This window comes from Truncatella angustata (assembly GCF_020726525.1).
Source record: "Truncatella angustata strain MPI-SDFR-AT-0073 chromosome Unknown BKA67scaffold_3, whole genome shotgun sequence".
NCBI classification, from domain to species: Eukaryota; Fungi; Ascomycota; class Sordariomycetes; order Amphisphaeriales; family Sporocadaceae; genus Truncatella; species Truncatella angustata.
Window position 1 is genome coordinate 3886714 of NW_025763383.1, and position 23423 is coordinate 3910136.

Below are 23423 nucleotides of genomic sequence, written 5' to 3' on the forward strand. Positions count from 1 at the left end.
ACAGGAGCGCACATTGCGAGGCAAACATCTCGGCGTCGGAATTACGAAGGACTCAGACTTTTGTAGTACTGAAAGATGTTTGTAGATCTTAGGATATTGGCTAGGAGTGTCTCATGGGATGGCTTGAAATTTCAATGCTCCAGTACTTGGGTATTGGGGGCAGCCAAGGAATTTATCTCCATTGGAAACTTGCGTAATCTCAAGCATTGGACCCGTTCATCAGCACGTGAGAAGTTACGACTCTGTCTACTAGATGTCGCTTCCCGAATAAGTCTGTCATCCCCGTTGATAGTGCATGTACAACTTCAAGCCGAGCGCTACGATGTCTACTTCGTACACCAGCTTTGACAAGGTGAATGAACGGTGGGCCCACAAAGTCATGGGGCTACCGTTGCTCATGGATACTATTACACAGACATCTATATCACTTTATTTGCCAGATTTGCTGTAAATCGCGAGTTGCTGTCCAGAAAAAGAAGTAGCGACAGCCTCGGGGCCAGCTTTCCAGCCTGTTAGTCGGAATGACCGCAATTGAATGACACCACATGTAAGTTCCACTCTATCTACGCATGCGACAACATGTTACCAAACATCTTGATGACCCGACAAAACGATATGAGCACGTCGACGAAACAGGAATAAGTTCTGAGATGCAAAATTCTGGCGAACTCAAACAAGCTTTTTGCACAAGGCGCTAAGAAGTCGGGATGTTCCTCAAAGGGTTATATCTTCGTAGTCCATAAGTAGCCATGACCCCTGCGGATGGGAGCTGCTGGAACAGATCACAGCGATCAGTGAAGTTCGCAATCAGCATAGCGGGTGACAGCATGCTTAGGCACCGACATTTATGACGGACTGTTTTAGAAGGTAGAGCCCCGCAAGGTTGAGATACTACTTGCCTTTCCAAGATTCCATCATGATCAGATACTTTGACGAAATCAACATTTTGGCAGGTCGTTACTGACGCTCTTCGGCATAAACTGATCTGGAAGACTCGCGGTCTCCCGACATGTCGGATAGCCAAGTGCCAAGTGGCTGGGCATAACTTCTCCAGATCTTGGCTCCTTGGCTTTCCAACGAGGCTCTCAGCACAGTGACGATCGTTCCATGAATAACATTCAAACTCCTCCGACGGCCCAGGACACCATCATCGACAAGCAAGAAAAAGCATTCGTCTACACGCTTGAAATATTTACCCTTTCCATTGCATTTCTTAACTTCGGCCGTTTGTCCAGGTGAGGAAGCTCTTCCAATGCCGTAGGGGCGCATATCCTGCTTAGCGTCCCCTCCTAAACCCGCTGGAGAGCCGGAGTCCATCCTTCTCACACTGTGACGGCTAAGGTTAAAGCTGAGGTTTGAGAGCTAGCCTTGTTAGGCCCCACCACGTGGGGCACGGTCTTCTACGTGTTTCGCGATTAAGTCTTTTTGTTCTTTAGTTTTCTTATTTTCATAATCCATAGAGTATACAGCAGCCAAGTCTTCGTTCCTGATTGCAACCGTGACATCCCCACTGAGTATAGATAGCTTCGTAGAAGACTCCACGAAGCTTCTCTTCTTAGTACCCGCTATTACTATTCTACGGTTCCCTCACATTCGATTCGATTCTCGTGTCAGTTTTATTTCAGGCGGCATGAATTTACAAAATGCACCACCGGCTACCCCAAATCTTAGCACTCTACTCTAGTTGGGCCGTATCTTTTGTGGACATGACGAATCCGCGCAGCGGCTAGTATATATCTGAAAGGTCCTTTAATGCTATCCACCGTGAGGCACCTGTACTTTTGCGCCATTAGTGGTTCTGCTTCCAAATTCCCTGGTAGCGCTTTCTTAAAGCTTGTTTAATGTATTGTTCTCATGAGACTCGGAGAGCAGGTCACCTATGGAACAGAATCGTATCATGTGGGATGACGTGTGATTGTTATCGTCGCACAGAAACCATATGCATCGCACGAAGAGAATAACAGAGTACGTAGTTATGGGAACGGGAAGTTTGATGCCTAGTCCTTGAGTGCCTCGGGCAACGCTTCAATTTTCCAGTCGAATACTTTTTGTAGCAATGATGTCGGAGCGGAATGAATGCCAAAAGTTACTCAGCCTGACCTGCAGGGCTCGCAGATTGAAATACGACGAAGCGAAACCGGTCTGCGCGCCCTGCACGAAATCGTAGCGAGATTGTACATACCCGGCACAGTTGATTTTTCGCGATTTAGATTTTTTTCCACTTAGGAAGCGGAGGCGAGAGCGATTTCCACGGTTCTCAAATACCCAAGAGGATCTGATAAATAGAGTCGACCCGATCTTGGGCGAAATACCAGCAGAGCGTAGGTCACCGTTGAACGGATGTCAGTATTACTCCATGGTCACTAAACAAGCATGCGCAGTTACATTCGTTTAAGTTGACAACTCATAATGGCACGAAGACCCAAACATTTTAGTTGGCATCGACTATTCCCAAGAATCAATTCGACAAGAATCGAATCGCGCAGACGTGTCGACTATTACCCAACAGGTTCGGAAAGCAACACTCCATCGCAAGCCGACGAGGGTATTCGCAACTCGGATATTGCTTACGACCACGAATCCCAGCCAATGCAAGCGAAGAAATTTCACAACCACGTTCATTTCGCTCTGAGATACAGGATGCCTTCAATCATAACGTGATCGCTGTTCATCTGGTGAATCATTTCAAACATGGGCCAGTTCAGTGGTAAGTAGGAAGGGAGCACCTGCCATGGTCGCTGCCAATTATGACTCAGGATGGATCTGTTCGATACTACGGCTTACTTCGCCTCGAAAGTTCCTGTCATGGCAGTCATGAAACCGTCGCTAAAACCTGCCGCATGCGCCCTTGCTGCCAAAAGTCTGGCTCGTTATCACGGCACCAGTAGAGCTATGGAACGCTTCTCCCGAATTGCTTCTCGCTGTGTTGTTGCGTTTCGAATTGAACAAGAACGGCGGCATCACTTAATTCAGTACTATCAGCAGGCACTTGTTTTATTGGAAACTTTCGTCATGTCCGGCGACTTTCATGGCAGCTTGGCTAAACAGGAAGCCATATTTGCAACAGTAGCGATTTTGTGCACATACGAACTCATGAATGCACCCGGCACGGCTTGGAAGGCGCACCTGAGTATTCTGCCCCTTTTTAGTGAAGGGTCTGATTCCAGGTGGGTGCCCCCAAGGATCGCGATTCCTAGTGCCACTATTGACGGACCTGTGTTTTGGAGTCTTGCCAGGCAGGTTTGTTTTGTGCCTGTAAGACTTCAAAAACGACTTTTGAAAATAAGCAACTAAAATTATGCAGGCATGAGTGAAATTTCAACGCGCCTCCATCCTGCAAACCTTCGATTATGGCAAAGATTTTGGCTAAGCATGAACGAAAATGGAGTGCTATCACCTCTTGACGTTCAAACGTCTCTGACTTTTCAAACAAGGGCGCAATTTGAGGAGGATACGAAGAGCAATGAATTAACCTGGTTTCTTGGTAGGATTGCAAATCATCTTATACGGGGAGATGTTGCTGGATTCGAATTTCCACCCATTCCAGAACAATGACAGTCCACTCATCGGGCATTCCTAAGATTATCTTCTTGGCATACGGAAAGCGATTATGAATGAGCTGGACGATTGGTTGAATAATATACCATCAACTTTTGTCGTGTCAGCAACAACGCATGCTGAACGGTGACTCTCAAATTGTGGCACTGGAATCGTTTGAGCAGGTCTGGTATTATTTACCACTCTTTGCAGCCACGATGCAAAGCTACCACCAGGCCAGAATATTGTTGTTGGTCTATAAGCCACACGAGTCGACTGCCTTGAAATCAACAGTGCAATCTCGATTGAGGGCCTATCGCAATGCACTTAGTGAGTGTGAGTGGCATGCAAGAGAAATATGCGGCATTAGTTTGGCAGACCCAACAGATGCATTCCGCATCAATTTGGTACAAGCTCTATGCGTTGCGAGTCAGGTATTGCAAGGGGAGAGCGAGCGGAGTATTGTGCTCAAGCTATGGGCTGGCATTGAAGATGATCTCGGGTGGTCAACCAAGTATCATAAAACCAAGTTGATAGATGACTGGGCCAAGCAGGATACTAACAACCAAGCCGATCGTGAAATAATATACGGGCATTAAAACTCAAGTAGCGGTGCTGCTCCCCTGTTTGACTAGTCCAGCAAACCTTCGACGATTAATGTGTCGTAAAATAAAATTCGACTTCAAAAATATATGCTTATCTGTGATATGGGTATTCATTCCCGCTATTACGGTGCCGTTAGCCTTAAGATCGCGTCGGCAATTTTCTTCAACATGATCAGAGGTAGTCAAACAGTGAAGACGGGGGCCCCTTGCCACTAATGATATGACGATAGGAGCAAGACTACACGCAGTATTAATAGCAGTAGTACGTGGTGGGAAGTCAAAAATGTGGATTCCGACATCTTGCATGATCTTTCAGTAGGAAGTAATGTCAACTTAAGTATCGAGCATCTACACCGCTTGTATGCTTAACAATGACTTCTAGGAGTATGGTGTTACTCATCTTCGAGTATATACCTAGTCAATCCATCACTTTGATCTATCGACTGTTTCCTCCCCTCTTAGTTCTGGGCATTAGTCATGACTACATCTGTGGTTTTTAGAAGGCTCGGCGGGATAGTCGCCATAGTCACAGGCTCTTCTTCAGGCCTCGACCGAGCGATCGCCTTTGGCTCACGCTAAAGAAGGTGCGTCTTTTGTATGCGCGAACTCGAAGTCCCAAGCTCGCGAAGAGGTGGAACTCGAGTGTATTTTCAACAACGCTAATTTAATCAGACAAAATGGACATGATACCATCTGCATCAGATCCGACATGACATCTGCAGCTGATGTAGCGGCACCGATACAAAATGCAGTAACACAATGACTAAATTTAAATTGATTGGCTTAATCTTGCAAAAGGAGTCAAGTGTGGACTTGTTATACATTTAGATCTAACCCGGACTTACGCATGGTCAATAAATTCGATAGCATAACACCAATGAGGCAGCACTCAAGGGGACATAAAACGGAGGGCATCATACCGGTCTCTGACATATTAGCATAAATCAGCAACAGGCTATGTATTACTGATTGAAGTAAACACCTTAAAAGCGGAACCCGATTGTGTGCCAACCATCCATTTATGGATCTGAAAAGCGAGGTGGTTGCCTCGACATATCACTTTGTGCAGCCAAAGGTGTCTGATCAATAGTATTACCCAGTTTATTCTTTGCGGGGGTCCTTTACGCTGCTGTTTGGTTCGTTTTGACCTTTGAGATGATGAATTTACTGGCATCAGGTCCATTGGTTTGGATGTAGCTCAGATGTACTTGAAGATTGTTCCCACTGTCACAAAATGTGTCGTCAGTATTGCAGAACGATGCGATGCGACTGGTCACGGCACCACAGGCGGCAACATCTTGTCTCGGGAAGCGCTAAAAAACCAAATCAGTCATGTACACAAGTTATTAGTCCCAAGAGTAGATTTACACCTGCGTTGGTAGCTGTGCCGGCATTGAAAGTTTGGTCGGGGGTATAGCTTGGATCGCCCATGAGCACGACGGCTGCCACTGGACAATATGTTAGCAATTCGTCAGAAACTTCTATTAGTGTTTGATTAAGGAAGATATGCCTTTGTCTGAGGCTACGGGATCAGTGGCAGCGAAGCCAGCCTCGCTAGTTCCACAAAGCACATCCATTGTTACCTGAGCGCCCTGATTCCCGTCAATATGACTCTCCGCAACGACATCAATGGAGGCAACTGACTTGGGAATATCCCATCAACACCATCTTTGCTCCTGGGCAGTTTGTGGTAAAATTTCGGACGAGCTGTGTCATGGCTGCAACTCCTTGTGCCTCTGATGATTGATAGTTTTGCAGGGTTGCCGGGTAATCGACTGATGTGATTGTAGAACCTGGGATTTGGCTTGCGACATCGTCTGCCACACCTCCAATTATGCCGGTACCTGGTGCTTCTGTTGATGCGCGTGCGACGATCATGCCAATGCCGGATCCAGTTGGGCATTGCTGCGCATGGCCCATTGCATAGATGGATGATAAGCAGAAGATTATGCTAGACTTCATATTGCAATGTGATACAATAGTTTAACTGATTATGTTGACTAACTGTCGACGTATGTGTTGTCGTCCGAAGGCCCATGACTTGACTTTATACTCTTGTTCCAGTTGAGTAGTGATTATCACTTATGCCTTAGTAGGCATTGCTTGCGGGACCTAGGTAAAGCAAGGTATGTTTTGCTCCACATATGCGCACCATTGCAGAGATACTGCAAAAGTGCTTGAAAAGTTCAGATGACTATGCGGTTTTCCGATTTGATTGGCTAGGAATCCGGCCTTTTGGACTCATCGAGGGCCCATGGCGAAGCTTGGCTGAGGCGTAGCAGTTTTGACACACTATAAGTGGCAGATTTATAGGACAACTCAGGAATCATTAGGAAAGTTCAGACTTGAGACGATGAATCTGAGTGTGTTTCATTTACGACCGATGCTCGATTGGGAAATGTTTGCTGAAACCAAAACTCGGTGTGTGCCGAATGAACTAACTGAGGGCTGGAACAGTGGAGCTCCTTGCTTGAGATGAATCACAAGCTTGTTATTCATCATATAGTCTTGAGGTTTCTCGATAGATGATACCACACATATTGCCACGAGCGACCATTCGACCTGCCGTGTGTGCGCGCTACTAGGAACATGACACTTGGGTAGGCTCAAAAGGATACTCTCAATTACTTATCTATGAGTCCCCACGGGAATCTGGAGAATGTCATGGATGTACGTGTTGAAACATTGTAAGTCAATCACGTAGACTAGACTAAATAAAAAATGAAGGTCACATCAATAGAAAGCATACTTAGATCTAGACTGTTATGAGATTTAATATATCGAATAATGTATTACTCATGTCATGTAAGAGGATTATTCCAAACCGACAAGCAGCCTTCATGATTGTTCCCGGCTAATGCAAACTATGACCTTGTTGTGAATGTCTACTATGCTGAGCAACACAGCTGACAGATCCCACCTATGCCGCGCAAGTGATCGACAATCTACCGAGCCCGACAGCTCCAGCAGTTCAACTGTCAAAAAAACTGAAAGGAGTAAGAAACTAAAAAGTTCAGAATCATGATGCACACTTTTGCTAACCTATTATCTTTACCAAGTCGTTGATACCCGAAGTCAAACAATGTGCAGTGATTTGCCTTGGAAAGGCAATCAATGCTTGTACCAATCTGCCATTTCTTCCATGTTTTTCCGGTGCCGATGAATCTGACGATGGAATCTATGTGTGCTCCCGGAAAGAGCTCGGAGCCCCTATCCGATGATGGTGAATCAAAAAACAAATCTCGCTTTTCCATATTTTAGCAACTGCCGATAAACATAACATGAATGGCTTTTGGGGGAACACAAGATGAAAGTACATCGGTTGAAATAGAGCGCCAATAGGATGAGGATTCGTTTGTGAGCAGCTTAAACGCACCACGCTGGAAGGCATCTGGTTGGCTTCTCGAACAAGACACCGAAGAGAACAAAGAGATAAGCAGGTACGAGCTGTAGTAACGGTCAAGAAAACCAAAGCCGCTGCCCCGGAACCAGGGTCGACTTGACAGCTATATGGACAGGGGTCGGGAAGGTGATAAAGATCGGAAGCGCCTCCGTATGTAGAAGCGTCTCGGAACGAACGCCCAAACGGTTGACGTTCCGTGTCTGCATTGCTGCAAGTACGACCTCTGATAACACGAGAAACCCACCAAACTTGACGTGGGGACTTTTCCACGACGACAAAGCTGTTGCAGCCTCAAGACCGACTTTGAAATGACCTATAACGGCCTTTGTGGCTTGAAGCTGAAAAAAAAAACAAGATGGACATGGTTTGATGTAAATTGCAACACAGATGCCGCCAAGGCGAGTGGCCGAGCGCCGTTGATGCTTGTGAAGCACAGATTGATTAAATACCAATGCAAGCCAGATGGGTGACAGAAAAATTCCCCGGGACGACGTAAAAGCAAAAAGAGAAAAGACTCATTACACCATAACAATTAAGAGGCGGCTTAGTCTCTTCTGACAAGCAAAAGGACACAACCATCTCCAGGGCCGGACCCCGCCCAGGTTCGGTGGCACAGCATAGACCTGCGAGTCACGGCTTCAGCCGTGGCTCGAAGTTTGCAGCCAACCATGCGGAGTCGAGATATTCTGGCATTACGCGCCGCGTAGATTACCCGCAGAGCGACGGTGGCCAGCCGCCTGGACCTGTGACGTAACACAGCCGCCTCCAGCGCCAACCGCTGTTGTAGCTCCCTCGATGCCACCAGGCTGTACAGTAGCTCCAGCAGCAGCAGTGTTTGTTGCAGATATGGAGTAACCATGGGCCGATGCATGAGACTGTGTTTCCGGAATGTAAATCTGGCCATTCGAGAGAACGGATCCGGCACCAGTACTTCCACTAGTACGCAAATCCCGCCGGTTGTCAAGTCTGTCGCTGTAGATATAGCTATCAGACTCATGAGCACTGCGGTAGGAAGGGTGTTCTGTATTGTCTACTCCATCGCCAGCAGCACCCGCAGCACCGGCTGTAGATTGGTATGTGCCTGCATCGGGGTGGGCTGATCTTGCAGACACATTGGATGGGAGAGTTGCCGAGCCATACGTGTCAAAAGTTGAGTTTAGGCCGGTGTATCCCACATCCGATGAATGGCAGGCTGAGGACTTGCTGCTGCTGGGGTATTGACCTGGTAGATCATCGGTTCGGTAAGTGGATGTGCTTGGTAAAGTGCGATTAATCGTGGAAAGGCGGTTAGGGGTAGGAAGAGAAGCTGCCATACCAGATAAGGAGAGCGTTGGAAGATCATGGCTCACAGCGGGGCGGTGAACAAGATTACCATAGGAGTAATTCGAGGCTTCTGGGTCGACATATACGGATGTCCTCCCAGCGGAACCGTATCGGTATGATGGAACCATATTCACAGGATCTTGGCTCAATGGTGAATAGGATGAGTAATTAAGGCCGTAATCAACTGAGTCTTCTCCATATGCACTAGAGCCCCAACCCGAGACGTTTGAGTAATAGCCTCTGCCGCTAGTATAAGGGTATGTGCTCTGACGGCAATTCATGATGTCGCTGCCGGACATATCGGCATTATACTGCGCCACCGAGTGATGTGGAGACACGGCCCCGCGAGCATGATAGGTTCGAGCGGCCTCGACATTGTATCCATAATCCGATGGACCGTCACGGAAAGGGGTTTCGGTTGACGACACCTGTAGTATGAGATGTCAGCATAAAGAAAGAAGGATCTTCTATTCCCAGGCCAGCAGCATACCCGCAAGAAGAGACATGGTTCGTGACCTGCATTCTTACAGTTGGAACACGGGCCACCGTTTCCAGGGTCACCACTGCATCGAATCTTTCGCTTGCGACATCGACCGCACTTCAGCTTTAGTTAGCTCACCAGAATGTAGAAGAACAAGCCAGCTTTCGGTGGTACAAACTTACGGCCACGGCTATCCGCTTACGAGGCTGGGAGGACTCGTCAGGTTCACGCTCCGTCATCGTTGAAGCGCGGATGTCCTGATGAGACGGAAGATGGAAACGACGATCAGAGTAGAGAGGGTAGGGCGGGCAGACACGGCTATATCGTCCTCCTCGCTCACTTATAGAATAGATGGCTGGAGTTACCATCGTAATTTCGCCACGCCTAGAAGCCGCGTAAAGATTCTAAAAGTGAGAACAAAATTTCCGAACGCCGCGCTATGCTGTATAGGCGTCGGGTTATAGGGGGTCCTGTCCTCTGCTGCAATCGCTGGGTCAGAGATTAATGATGACAGAGAGATAATGGGTGCTTCGGACGAGAGATGCAGGAGCTGGGTGTTTGACAGGCTGGCTCTCGGCTTGCAGCCCCAGACTTCAGCTTGATGAGCTCGAGCTTCACCAGGTCTCTGTTGTTGTCAAACTCGGATGTTTCAGCGAATCCACCAAACCTAGAGAATGTGCAGATAGGAAAGAGAAATCCTAGAACATTGTAGGAGGAGGAGGAGAAAATCGAAGCTGCAGGTTCCATACTTGTATACCCCCGTGTCACAATTGCGATACAGACCATAACTGTCGCGGGATGGTGTTTGCAGCAGGACGAAGGCTGTTGCCAAGGACTATTATTTGGCTAGGTTGGGATGCTTTCATCTTCCACTTGGGTGATGCACAACATATGTCAGGTATCTGCAAAAATCATAGTACCTTTCAATCGTGTCAGTCCACGGTAACACAGACGGTAGCCTGCATGTCCTCACAGAAGAGGAGGGGGCGGCCATGTGTAGAGGTCCTAGGGTATCTATTACGATCTCAAGCCAAGCTCTGCAGCCCACAAGGCTCGCACGCACGAGTGCTTGGTGCACTTGTCAGGGGTATGCATATCCTGCAAGCGATCTTCAAGAAGTATTGAGGCTGGTAAAACTCAATCTCGATTGGATCTTGAGATTCAGCAGATGCTCCCGGTGGGAAGCTACGTCTCAGTCCAATGACCCTGCCAAGAAGCCACTATATGGTGACATTCCAGCCCATGGATATTCACGACCTACAAGCATGAGCTTCTCGTCAAGGTCCCATATGGAGATGATATGTTAATTCTTGCGAGTGTTTGATTTAGTTGGACTGGCTGGACGCTGTGCCATCATAGAAGTGCCTGGTTTGTGATGAGATGGCGTCATCGCACAAGAGTGAGCGACACTTAGCAGTCCCTCCGCAGTGTCACCTTGAGTTGTTTTCACATTTGATTGCGCTGCGCTGGAATTGCCACGTTTTGGCATGCTTCCTAATCACCAGATAGGATAATGATCACGTCTAGAATAAGCCAGAGAACTATCAATCGCCAACGAGGATTAGAATTTCGGCGAAAGCAAACACGATCATGTAACTTTTGTCAACGGTCCTCGTGCCACTAGACCCGCGCAGGTGTTTTCGAGTGAAACATGATGTACGCATTGAGGCCGACCTCAGCCCCGGCGAAACCCAATGCGAGGAGACACAAAGCTAGGATGGACCAAATACCTGCGCGACAGCAGTGCCCATCATCTGTAGCACATTGTTGTGCAACATGAGCCGAGCTACAATTATCAAGATTGCCAAATCTCAAGGGCTCTGGTTCAATTGAAGTCAAGGGTACATCAGCCAAATCGTATCATGGAGCGGAGAATAATTGGGGACATCCAAACGGATAGAGACGATAAGAAATGATGTCGAACGTTTAGCGAAGTTGATAGATGACAGCAATCGTCTTGGCGCAGAAACGCTGCATGCAAAACAAGGTTGTGAATTGGAAACGAAATCTTCACCTATTTGCCGCAGAAAGCCTGGCGCATGTCACAAGAGGCAAATACAGCAAACTTGAACATGATTTGGCGTGCGTCAACGCCAACTTCATGTTTGCATCATGCTAGAACTACAGAGCGTTCGAGAGCTCTCTACTAGCACAACGCAAACGAGTAATTTGATCTGCAAATTGTACGGCTCGTCGGTCGCACAATGCCACTCATGCAGGTGAGCACTTCTCACACCCACATTCAGGGAATGTGCAGGTCTAACCGTAGGCGAACATGCTAGCCATACCAAGTAACAGCACTTGTCGTCACTGTAGACTGATACTGAGACATTGTCAATTTGTCACTCGATTTTGATCAGTAAAGGAAGAGTCGACGTTTGGTGCCAAATATAGTTCGTCAGGTGGAAGAAGATGTAGTTCTATCGGATGGCCCCGTATTTATTAAAGTAGGCACCTATGTACAAAGTCCACCTCTGGGGCCCCATGGCGAGTGAAGTATCATTTTGACGAGGGATATAAAATGCCGGACATATGTGTCGAAACATGGGAGAAATATCTGGGATTGTTAGAGGTCGGAAACGGGAACAAGTCATCCGATTCGCCGGCCCCAAATCACAAAACCTGGGTTTGCGAGTGCGCGGAAGCCGTACATCTTGCAGCAGAAACTCTCCACTTGTTTCTATCACTACTAACAGCTGCATTCAACCTTGGCTGAAGGCGAGCCTAGCCCCCTAGGCTTAGTACACCGGCAAGGTGCCTACTGACTGAAATGTGTAAGGTTAGAAGATCGAGGCTATGCCACATGCATGGATCGACTGCTTGCCCGAGCAGTTGAACCACACTGATCATAGCCCGTCGACCGCGCGTGAGTCTCTACCATTCCAGCCTCAAGCACGCACATACAATTGTGCCCGTGCTGGCATGCCTCCGCCCGCCAGCGAATTTGTGAAGCGTCCATTTTAGCTATAACAAGGACACGACTCAAATACGTGGGGGCCCATGGCTTGGTTGGATCCCCAGATGGAAAGTCAAAGTGGGGACCATTCAGCGGCGAAGAGGATGGGCTGCAGCCATCAATGCATGTCTTGACTATACATCCATATGACCCGCACATGCTGTGTCGAGTTGGATCGCTTCAAAGCACTATACATGATATAGTTAGAAACGCAAGACCGCCATGATAGAGCCATGATTTGCGGCAATAGCGAAACTATAGTACGGGAATTTTCTCTCGGTCTTCTCGGGAATGGGCATCCGCTAACAGTCTGCATCGCAAGGTGCCTGCAGCTTTCCGATCAAGGTTATACAACCACAAAATTGATTGGTTGATAAAATCTCTCAACTACTGAGACATGGGGGCCATTGGACATCAGTGCGAAACCGTGGTACTAAATTGAGAAGCGATCTCAGCCCAATCAACTGGCGATAGTTGTCTATCAATGTTAGAACAATTGGAGTGAATGTGGAGACGCAGAGAATGAACACATAAGTTGTACGGGAACGGATGAGGATGGTTTCCGAGAGAAGCAGGAGCATGGTTCTGATGGAGTCCTTGTTTGGTATTGCACAGTCGATTGCTCGTTCGCAAAGGGCTCCGGCATTGCGAGTTGCTCAATGATACACTGAGATTTGCCCAAGCCAGCCGAATGTTGTGCCGATTGCTGTACGTTAATAATGTCAAGCTAGCAGTGATCTGCCACTTGGTGCTCCTCTTCTTGAACTAAACAGCTTAGCAGGAGTATCAGTCTTTTTTTCCTTTTTCTTATTGTGTGTTTTTTGGGGGGTGTCCCCCCCTCCGGTGACACTGAAGGCGAGAAGAAAAATATTGTGCTTTCGAGGCGAGTGAAGTCTTAGCTTAGACAGATAGCCCCAATACCAACACACGCATGATGTCATGATTAATACGTGCTCAGGACAGCTCTTACAGCGTCGTTCAACTTCTGAATGCTGAGGCTTTTCTAGTGGTTTGTATTTGGTACCGCGCAAAGCCATGTCTTGTCTCGTCACCTGCCCATTAGCAGTACCCCATTGCGTGACCATCAGACATATGCAGAGACACGTTACTGCCCCAGGGAATGAATTGTGTTCCCAGAATAGTATAGATGTTGTAGGTTGGGAAATTTGCGGGCTTAGTGGGACAAGGCCTTGCAGTGTATTTATATTCGGAAGTGGTCAAGGTATAAGATCACTTTTCATCCGGCCCCATTCCTCGGTAACAAGGATATATAAATCATCCTAGCTATCCCCTGGGTCCGCCTCCCACTCGATATGATAGGCTTGACCATTAGCTTTTGTATATTGTAAATTTCGTTCATAGCATTATCCACGTCATCGGCACAACCACCTATTCCGTTGGTTAATTCGGGTGGTTGCCATAACAGTCTACCACAAGACTTCCTTTATCCGGACCAAGACCAAGCTTATTGACGAATCAAGCAACGCGACGTTCAAGATGACAACTGAGCGCCACTCGGCGGCCATCAAAAGTTTCCGGCGGGATAACTGCAGTCAGCCACCGGACCGCATTGACGAGTCAAGCTTCATCCGTGAACCATAGGAGAATTGTGCATACAAGGTGTAGACACAATGAGCCACCGCTACTGAGAATAGAGACGGGGGCGCGGTCGAGCCACCGGCGAAACTCGTCTCAAATTGCTGCCAAGACCCCTCTGAACTGCTGCCCGCGGGCGGCCGAAGCCACAGGTCCCTTGCCGAGCTTGTCGATCAGGTTCCCGTGTTCGAAGCTTCTACGTGGCTTCCATTGTTTCAAGATGTAGGCATGCACCAGCTAAAGACAGTCCCATAATAAATAGAATCGCTGCATAATATCTCCAGGCAAGCGCAACAAGTCAACGCGTGAACTCGGCCATGACTTTTTACTGTACCTAGTATACCTGTACGTACCCAGACTAACTACATCCGAAACCACGCTAATATTGTAGCATCTGTTAAGCTTTGTTTTGCTTGGCAGCGAGTTCGGCTCAGTTAGTTAGTCATGGGCTTTTGTGCCTGCGTCGCGCTAGATTTCGGGCGACTATGTTAACCACTGGAAGAGATTTTAAGGCCAAGGAGAAGCATGAACCAGCCATCTAGAAAGAATTGATAGCCCGTCTGTGGTCGTCATGTGATAAGAGACACCACGAGAACTGCCTGCTTCGTGCTTCGTAACTTGAATGCTTCAGAGGGCAGGCTGCGCCTCGTGCCATTCTCGTGTGGCTCCCCCCACACGCGAACTGCCTCGATCGGCCCACGGCATCTGGCTCAATCAGATCAACTCTGCATTAAATGTCGTCCAAGTGCTCAAGTGACTCTACCTACATAACCGTAGTAGATTCGGGGCCACTCAATCATGCCAATTTATGGGTGCAAACCGATTCAACCATTTGTTCGAAGTACCCAGATCAAACCTGAACAATGGTACTCGAGTCTCTCTCATTGAGAGATGATGCTTGGCTTCAGATCAAGGTCTGTAAGGTAGTTACTCCGTACATCTGGCTAATTCCCGGCTGTCGCGGGTGCTAAATCCGCATTCAGCCTGTGACGGACGTCTGCCGATCACTTCAACTGCAGTGCTAATTAGTGCAGAAAAAAACCTGTACATCATCCAGAAGTAGGTTTGTTGTGATTATAGCTACATGACGGTTCTCTGCCAGTGTGGCGCCCTTCTTGACGAGTAACCATGATGTACGTCACCAGATGGTGAATGTCTGGGATTATGCATACCAATTGTACAAGCCTGTAAAAGTTGGGGAAACGGGGCGAGCCGGCAGAACCCCTGTGCTCGGCGGTCCAGTGCTCCACGATCTAGTTATAGAGCCTCAGCTCTTGGCCCCAAACCCTGAGTCTTAGTTCGACTACGTTTGTTCGCTGCGAATCCAGAGCCTTTCATTACTTTCTAGAATCAACGTTGGGCACGCGGGGGATTCCAAAGGAATGAATTGGTAATTCCTTCTCCTCATCTTCGTTCATCATAATCTCACCGCGGACCCTCAATCACGTTTACATGAGTCGAGGAAACTGTGCACAGTCCAATAGGCGGCTCTCACATCGGTCAAATGAAGTAATGGAAACTTCGTGTGAGGCGTGACGATCCACAAAATAGGCACTATGCGCCCACTTCAGAGTTGTACGAACTTAAGTGTCGTCGCGGCCACCGCCAAAAGGCCATGCAAAATGGGGTTTCTACTGGGTTCATTGCCAACCGAAAGATAACGTTTTGAGATTCTATAGGAGCGACGTAAATGGAGAGGTTTTGGTATTGTAAAGCCGGGTGTGCTCGGAAGGCTTGACCTGACCGTTGGGGGCCTTCGCTCCGGCTATCTCGACGTCATGCAAGGTCGTGCTTGTTTAGAATGTAATCTACTCGGGCTCGTCGTCTTCCAGATCGTCTTCGGTCAAGCCGGACGCGTGTGAGATGACCCACCTAGGGCAAAGATCCAACTCCCGTTGTTCGGCGTTCTCCTCATATGCTAATGTGCATTTAACTGTGCATCGATCCCATCCCATCTTTCCCCGGTTTCTCATTTCCGTTCAGGTTTGGACCCCCATCTTCTCCCACCCTCATCGACATCCGCATCATTATCGGATAGCCAGTTCAACATGGCCGACCACAATGCCACCATCAATGATTCGACGGACGACAAGTCCACGGGCTCTAGTCTGAATGGATCCAAGGGACGAGAGAAGTTGGCCATCCCTACCCGGGGCTCTGCCGGCGAGCAACAAATCGGCGAGATCAGCGAGATCGAGGCGCAAGGAGCGGCGCATTTTAACCGTCTTGGTTGGAGACGTCTGACAGTCGTCCTTATTGTCGAGGCCATTGCTCTCGGAAGTTTGAGTATTCCTGGCGCATTCGCTAAACTGGGTATGGTTGCTGGCGTCATCTGCACAATCGGCTTGGGATTTATCGCAATCTACACGAGTTACATCGTTGGTCAAGTGAAGATCAAGTTCCCCGAGGTCAAACACTATGCCGATGCCGGTAAACTGATGGCGGGTCGGTTTGGATACGAGGTTGTCGGTGCCATGTTCGCACTTCAACTAATCTTCCTCACCGGATCACACACTTTAACTGGCACCATCGCATTTCAGAACATCACCGATAACGCAACCTGCTCTATCGTGTTCGGTGTTGTGTCGGCCATTATTCTGCTGCTCCTGGCGATTCCTCCGTCTTTCGCTGAGGTCGCTATTCTGGGTTACATCGATTTCGTCTCCATCATTGTGGCAATTTTCGTTACCATTATCGCCACCGGTGTTGTGAGCTCCGACAATGGGGGACTCTCTCAGGTTGACTGGTCTGCATGGCCCAGGGAAGGGCTGACGTTCTCGGAAGCTTTCGTCGCCATCACCAACATCGTTTTTGCATACAGTTTCGCAGTCTGCCAATTCTCGTTCATGGATGAGATGCACACACCTAAGGACTACGTCAAATCCATCTGGACGCTCGGCTTGATTGAGATCTTCATCTATACAGTCACTGGTGCGTTGATCTACGCATTTGTTGGCGCTGATGTCCAGTCTCCTGCCCTCCTGTCGGCTGGATCTCTCATGTCGAAGGTTGCTTTCGGACTCGCACTGCCAGTTATCTTCATCTCTGGTTCAATCAACACGACTTGTGTTGCGCGTTATATCCACGGTCGTGTCTACAAGAACTCTCCTATTCGGTTCATCAACACCAAGATGGGATGGATTACATGGTTGGCCTTGATCACCATCATCACCATCATTGCCTGGGTCATCGCCGAATCAATTCCCTTCTTCGACGATCTCCTGTCAATCTCATCAGCATTGTTTATCTCCGGTTTCACCTTTTACTTCCCTGCTATCCTCTGGTTCCAGCACATCCGTGAAGGTCCCATTTTTGCCAAAGAGAACTTGATCAAGACTACCGCCAATGCCCTTTGCTTGGTCATCGGCCTTGTCACGTTAGTCGGCGGTACATACTCTGCTATCGTCGATATCGTAAGTAGCTTACACGACTCCCATCCGTTGAGCCAATTGGACTAACACAAAATGACAGATGAACCAGTACAACCATGGAACTGTTCGTGGGGCATTCACTTGCTCTCCCTTGTAGACTGTTAAACTTTCAGACAGATACACATTGCCTCTATGGATGACAGGTGCTCAAAATTGGCGACCTGGTAGACAGGCATCTTGCTATAGGGACTAGTGATTTATCAGCTATGGTGATAGCATCATGCTGCATATTTAAAAGCAATCTGGGAAGTTAGTGGGGCTTTCTAAGACCAGCATAAGCTTGAAAGCTTATGCCATGGCTATGTGCACCCGCTTACGGTCACCTGAACGACAAGCGCAATGCTTTGCTGCCATGTTCTTTGGCATGGCGTGTTAGTCAGGCCATGTGCACAGATCCCAGGTATATGTCCAAGAAGCAATGTACTCTGGTATGAGGATTGACTGCAGGCTGGTCAAGCGATCATGTATATGGAATGACGTAAATTGAAAATAACGATTAATGATATCACCTGAAAGTCTCGACTGGAATGAGCTATGTTTGTGATGGGATAAATATGTCGTCTGATGATGTGGACATTTGTACTAAGTCGTAAGTACGCCTTCCAAACTTTGTACAATGAGAAGAACTCCACCTAATTCTAGTATCCCCCAGTCTTGATACCAAGTATTTTTAAGTCAGTCATTTGAAGTAGATGTTTCCAAAGACTCCTTAGAGAACCAGCTTTTGATTTGCATCAAACTACTAAACAAATAAGAATGTAAACTCTCAACTTGCATATCGCGATATCGTGAAATCATGTCGAGTACAAATCTCCTCAGTATCACGAGCAAATGTAAAATGGAATATCAACAAGCGCCTGGTAACCATGTTGTGACGACTTTCGACATCTCGTTACGAAAATCGGAATACCGTTTTGAATAGAAACTGCAGTTTTTCAAACTATTCTCCAAGCCATGCAACTTGGCACACATCTGTCAGTCCTGTATAAGCGCTGTGCGGGATATTATGTCCTGTTCTTGGACTTCACCAATTTCCCATTCGGGAACTTGGTCATGTGGTGTTCCCGAAGTGGTAAACATAAGATCTGGCATCGCGTGCACTTGCTTGATATTGCTATGCTTTGACCTCGTATAAATGCCGGCAAGCCAAATGCTTTTAGCATCAAATGTCACATCGGCGGTGGCCAAACCAGCCGGATATGCAACCGTCACCGCAAGCCAAAGGACTAGAGCAGCATAGCCCAGTGTACGCCGAACTCCACGTCTATTCTCTAATGAGACGCGCTTCTGACTTTCCCCATGTCGCAAACTATTACGGCAAGTCTGTTAGGCAAAACTACCTGAGCGAGGTCGTGGCTAAGACTCCCTTGCTTGGTGGTCGCGTTTAGGCGCCAAAGCCTTCATGGCCATTGGCCAGACTTACGCCACTCCCAAATGAATCAAGTGTTATGCCGCATGAGCATTACATCTACTTGCATTAGAGGGATGCAATGCGTCAGTTTGGTTGAGCGAAAACGCTCTGGCAGATACAACTATCGTTTTCAAGGTTCGAGTCAGAAGGGTCGGCCGGGGCGAGGATGTGAAAACCCGTCGTAGTAATGAACACTTCTAAGCACTTCTGGCTGCTGGCGGAAGAGAAGCCGTGGTGCTCTGGGTCTAACCTCAAACATGTATAGCGATTTTAGAGTGATTAAGGAGTTGTACTGCCATAATTTAGAATGTATGAGTACTTAGCCATATCGTGATGTCTTTACGACTCCTCGACCATTGATCAAATGCAATCTCGTAACAATATTAGTAACTCAAATGGTTTCAGTTTTTAGAAACAAAACTCCTGAGCCAGCCCATTGGGACAATTATTCCAATGCTTGATTGGACGGACGTTCTTGATGAGCAGGTATGAATCAAGTGATCCAGTAGTTGCGATTACAGGCGATGTTTAAAAACATCCGAGCGGATCGCCGCTAAAATGGATATCATACGTCGTGAACGGACTTGAAACAAAACGTTTCGTGGGGTTGTGAGAATCCTTTCCCCATGCGTGGGAGCCGGGATGTTATCGAAAGAGGCTTTTTGCAAGCCATTGTCTATACATACTAGATATGTTTAGGCCAGCTGCTACCAAGCCTCACTCGATAGCTCATCATGTAGTTAAGGTTAGTGAGCTGGCAAACACTTCGTGGATTGATTGCCACATGCCACACTGTAAACAGAGGATCCCGTCGTACACTTAGACCTCATGGATTTTCCAATTCAGGTTACAGTAGTATCATTGAGATTTTTCTCCCTTATTGATAACAGAGGTATATCTCGTTTCAGACAAGTTCATTCGCAACCGAGAGTTGTGCGTATGTGATAATCTACTCCATGTCCGAATTGAGCAACTAGCTCAACGCAAAGGATCAAACTGGCGACCCTTCGCATCCGAAGCGTGGCATGTAATTTGAGGATCCTGGAAGGATTCGCCGAGCTTTCGCTACGATAGCGGGGCTATAGCGCATCTCGCTTGAACTTCGCTGTGTGGAACATGGATCATGTACCGTACAATTAGACTAACCAAAAGACGTACGAACGAAGCATGCCTCCGTTTTACTTCATGATTCACAATTGAGCACCGAACGGAAATGATAGCGCGCTCGCATGCTGTGCTACGGGGAACCTCTTGGTCAATGTGTGATGGAACAAGCAAAGTCACCTCGCCCATCTCCTGCATCGTCCACACAGGAGTGCAAAAGGGCGGATCTGAAACTATTCATTTACTCACTACACATTCAACACTCCCAAACTCTTGAGGTTCTGTTTTAATGTCCCGCGCCGCATAGCGACCCCTAGTATTGATCGGTATGATGAAAAGACAAGCTTTTCTGTACACTTCATCCCAGCACAGATGCCCCAGCTATCCATCTATCGTCTGAACCAGCAAATATCCTGGGTGGAGGACGCCCAGTGACGAGTAGGAAAGGGTCCCAGTACTCTGGATGATACATACGGTAGGTGCACAATTCGCCTGATATGTTGATCACGTCCGTGTCGCCCTTCCTCGATTGTCATCTGAGGCCCACTCCAGTGTAGACTGTATGCAGGCTGGTGGATGCATTGTTTCAGGCACGGGCTCAAGCCTTGAGATCACGAACACGTTCGGCTCATCGTTCAGGCTGTGACCATTCCGGCCCGAAGGCAAAGGCAACACTACAAGCACACTAAACGTGGCCGTGTCATACCATCACTGGATCCAAGCGAAGATTGCTGACTTGTTGATGTCGGGATTACAAGCTTTCAACGGCTTTCTGTTGAATGTTCCGTGAGAACCATGGGAAATCGGCTAATCAGCCAGTCAAAGCGAGGTCAGCGCTATGGTTGCTAATGCACGTTCTAAGAATCATGCTTCCGCCTTTGCACTAGGTTAGTCTGGGCCGTACCAAAGAGAAGTAAGGAAGCGGATGAGTCGGCCCATCCTCAAATCAACATCGCAGATACTTTCAAGGATGGGCACATTAGCCGCGCCCCTCGCGGGACTTTTCTTGGTGTTTGATTGAGTGGCTGGCATCACACTTCAGAGACGATGACATGGATGTGTCTGAATCGGCCACCGTAGATCGAAAATAGAATATGCTTTGCCAGGTCTACAGTTTGCTCGTCTACTGTAGTACTCAGTGACCATTATTCTTGACTAACTCTTAGTCCCTTTGCTTACGCTATGAAGACCACGATGCCTTCGAAAGCGGTGTTTGGACCTGAACCGAGTAAGATCAGCTTCTATCAATAGCATGGGTATGTGCGGAGCACTTCCTTTGGGATAAGGACGAGGCTTGCGAACGTTTTGCCGCTCCCGTGTGGAGAACTTCGTCTTCCGGCTTCAGTCGTTTACTAAGCAGAAGGGCATTTGGGTGTGATCGTAAATGCTGCACAACGTCAATAGTGCCTAGGAAAGGTGGAACAAGAAAAAGCAAGGAACGATACCCGGCAGCATGCCCTGAGATAGAATACTACTTACCAAAACGGGCACATTCCTTTTGGACGGCCATGCAAAGAAAAGTCGAGGCTCTCAAGGATATTTGCTGCTGCAGAACATTGACCCTTGGCTCCCACGACATCTCCAGACCCCGGACTTGCATCTGAGCTAGGTTAGGCCAAAAGTTCATCTCAATATCCTTGTAAGCCCTGCCGCACATGCCCTGTACTTTGCCAAGTGGAGGATGCGCAGTCAAGGGTCGAGTTTGTTTCCGTGTGGCACAAGCTCAGCGATATCCTCTCTTTCACGCTTTTTCAAATCAGGCATAGGCACGCTCGTGGGCCCAAAATGGGCTTTTTTGTTGGAAGTATACTGCTTTTTTCTCATGTACCTGCAACCTAGTGCAATGTTGTTCCCTGTCGAATTTCAGTTCCAGTGCCTTGAAGTGAGTCCTAGACACCGCAGCCAGATGAGCCTCTCTATTCCTCACGATGTGATTATAAACAAGGCATGCTCCCCGATCTTATTGGCATTAATTCTCAGCGACAAGTCGAAATATTCAATCAAGCCTTGCAAGGTAATCAAACCATTCCATTCTATTTTCAATATCTTGATTCTAGTGCCATTCGATACTACGGAGCATTTCCGTCTTCGAGTCGCTTAGCAAAGGACCTCATCTCCACCAACCACTTCGTTTCTATTCTAAGCGCCCGTGGCCACGCACCAGGTCGTTGGCCAATTTTAGGGACATTACGCCTACCGTGCTTTGACAGTCCGACTGGCGCCTCCGCATTTGTTATATTATATATTTTTTGGCCCTTCTCCATTTCGATGTTGGTTTGAGATCTACACTGCATATAATTACCACGTAAACCAAGATACATCATGTTGCCACAAAGTCTCCTGGTACTCGTCTCGGCTCTTGCCATCACCTCTGCTGGTCTAGTTAGAAAGAGATGCGAGTCAGCCAACGCTTCATCGACAGTGTTAGCCACGGCTTCCTCTTCTCCTACGCCATTGGCTTCCGCAACGCTTCCTCAGACCGGAGGTAAGTAAACAACAGTGGCTTGGAGAGAGATTATACTAATATGAAGTCAGGCGCAACCGAACTACCCACTGTTAACGGCACACTCAAAGCCATTGTCGTCGGGCATGGCATCCAGAATTACACGTGTACTGCTGCAGGCGCCAACGCCACCTCAGCCGGTGCCCTGGCCGTTCTCTACGACATCACAGGTCTGTACTCGTCGATGACAGACGAACAACGGACACAACTGCCCGTCAGCGTCCTGCGTGACACCGAACTGCCTCTCAACCTTGCTGGCGACGCCGACGACCAATATGCTGCGAATGTGTCGAACCCGTGGAAGGCCGACGCCGACATCACCGTTGGAGGCATCAATACACCCCTGAAGGTCCTGGGTCACCACTACTTCGATGCCGCCTCCACGCCGACCTTTGATCTCTACAACGCCGCCAGCCTCTTCTTCAAGGGCGGCAAGCTTTATGGTGCGAAGGCTCCTGCCTCTGCCGACCCCGGTCTACTCAACACCGGCGCGGTCGACTGGCTCCTGCTTGGTAACAAGGGTGCGTCGGTTGGCTTGGCTGATGTATACCGGGTTGTCACTGCCGGTGGAAACGCCCTCGCATGTGACAAGGCTGGCCAGACCTTCAGTGTGCCTTATGCTGCGCAGTATTGGTACTACGCCTAGATAATGCACTAGGTGGCAAGACGAATATTTATAATGATTGCATGTCAGGGCGTTTTTGGGAGACCTTGTTTTCGATATTGCATTAGTGGCGACTAGAAAATTGGATTTGTTTCCAGTTGGAATGTTCTCGAGTTACTAGATATAACTAGCTTTTACTCGGGCCATATATGGCCTCGTGGCCTAGAGATACCCCTAGTTGGTCATACGCAGGCTATTTCATGCCCTATGGCAAGTCGTGGGATTTGAGGATACGGTCGTTTGATAAGATCACTAGATTTGGTCTAACAACATCAGTCTATTTAATTGAATTTCAAGCAGTGGACGAGTCCTGAGCAACACAATACCAGTTGTTAAAACGGATTTGCACGTAATTACTTTGAATCTTGATAGCATTTGTGTTCGCTTGTCGCCATGCAGCACTAAATAC

At 48.0% G+C, this 23423-nt stretch overlaps 5 protein-coding genes across 5 annotated transcripts; 3 read left to right on the forward strand and 2 right to left on the reverse strand.

Annotated features, from left to right (window-relative positions):
- Positions 1 to 2409: 2409 nt before the first annotated feature.
- BKA67DRAFT_676203 (uncharacterized protein) lies at positions 2410 to 4136 on the forward strand (the record flags this gene model as incomplete). Its single annotated transcript, XM_046108801.1, has 4 exons — positions 2410 to 2545; positions 2587 to 2707; positions 2757 to 3240; positions 3666 to 4136. The coding sequence occupies 4 exons, from the start codon at positions 2410 to 2412 to the stop codon at positions 4134 to 4136; spliced, it is 1212 nt and encodes a 403-aa protein (XP_045960396.1).
- Positions 4137 to 5263: 1127 nt separating this feature from the next.
- Positions 5264 to 6062, reverse strand: BKA67DRAFT_658013 (cutinase; the record flags this gene model as incomplete). The annotated part of the gene is made up of 4 exons (XM_046107207.1): positions 5264 to 5455; positions 5511 to 5590; positions 5707 to 5734; positions 5787 to 6062. The coding sequence occupies 4 exons, from the start codon at positions 6060 to 6062 to the stop codon at positions 5264 to 5266; spliced, it is 576 nt and encodes a 191-aa protein (XP_045960397.1).
- Positions 6063 to 8126: 2064 nt separating this feature from the next.
- BKA67DRAFT_256064 (uncharacterized protein) lies at positions 8127 to 9135 on the reverse strand. Its single transcript, XM_046095788.1, has 2 exons — positions 8861 to 9135; positions 8127 to 8767 (listed from the first exon to the last, which is right to left on the reverse strand). The coding sequence occupies exons 1-2, from the start codon at positions 8994 to 8996 to the stop codon at positions 8238 to 8240; spliced, it is 666 nt and encodes a 221-aa protein (XP_045960398.1). The 5' UTR covers positions 8997 to 9135; the 3' UTR covers positions 8127 to 8237.
- A 6814-nt stretch (positions 9136 to 15949) lies between these two features.
- BKA67DRAFT_515715 (putative amino acid transporter) lies at positions 15950 to 17429 on the forward strand (the record flags this gene model as incomplete). The annotated part of the gene is made up of 2 exons (XM_046097748.1): positions 15950 to 17314; positions 17373 to 17429. 2 exons carry the CDS (start codon positions 15950 to 15952, stop codon positions 17427 to 17429), a joined length of 1422 nt encoding a protein of 473 aa, XP_045960399.1.
- A 4630-nt stretch (positions 17430 to 22059) lies between these two features.
- On the forward strand, positions 22060 to 23423 carry BKA67DRAFT_256197 (uncharacterized protein). Its single transcript, XM_046095790.1, has 2 exons — positions 22060 to 22332; positions 22383 to 23423. The coding sequence occupies exons 1-2, from the start codon at positions 22170 to 22172 to the stop codon at positions 22994 to 22996; spliced, it is 777 nt and encodes a 258-aa protein (XP_045960400.1). The 5' UTR covers positions 22060 to 22169; the 3' UTR covers positions 22997 to 23423.

Coding starts and splice junctions, on each gene's coding strand:
- BKA67DRAFT_256064 (XM_046095788.1), bottom strand. CDS start 8,996: ATGGTTCCATCATACCGATACGGTTCCGCTGGGAGGACATCCGTATAT. Junction 8,768..8,860: donor TCCAACGCTCTCCTTATCTG/GTATGGCAGCTT, acceptor ATGATCTACCAG/GTCAATACCCCAGCAGCAGC.
- BKA67DRAFT_256197 (XM_046095790.1), top strand. CDS start 22,170: ATGTTGCCACAAAGTCTCCTGGTACTCGTCTCGGCTCTTGCCATCACC. Junction 22,333..22,382: donor AACGCTTCCTCAGACCGGAG/GTAAGTAAACAA, acceptor ATATGAAGTCAG/GCGCAACCGAACTACCCACT.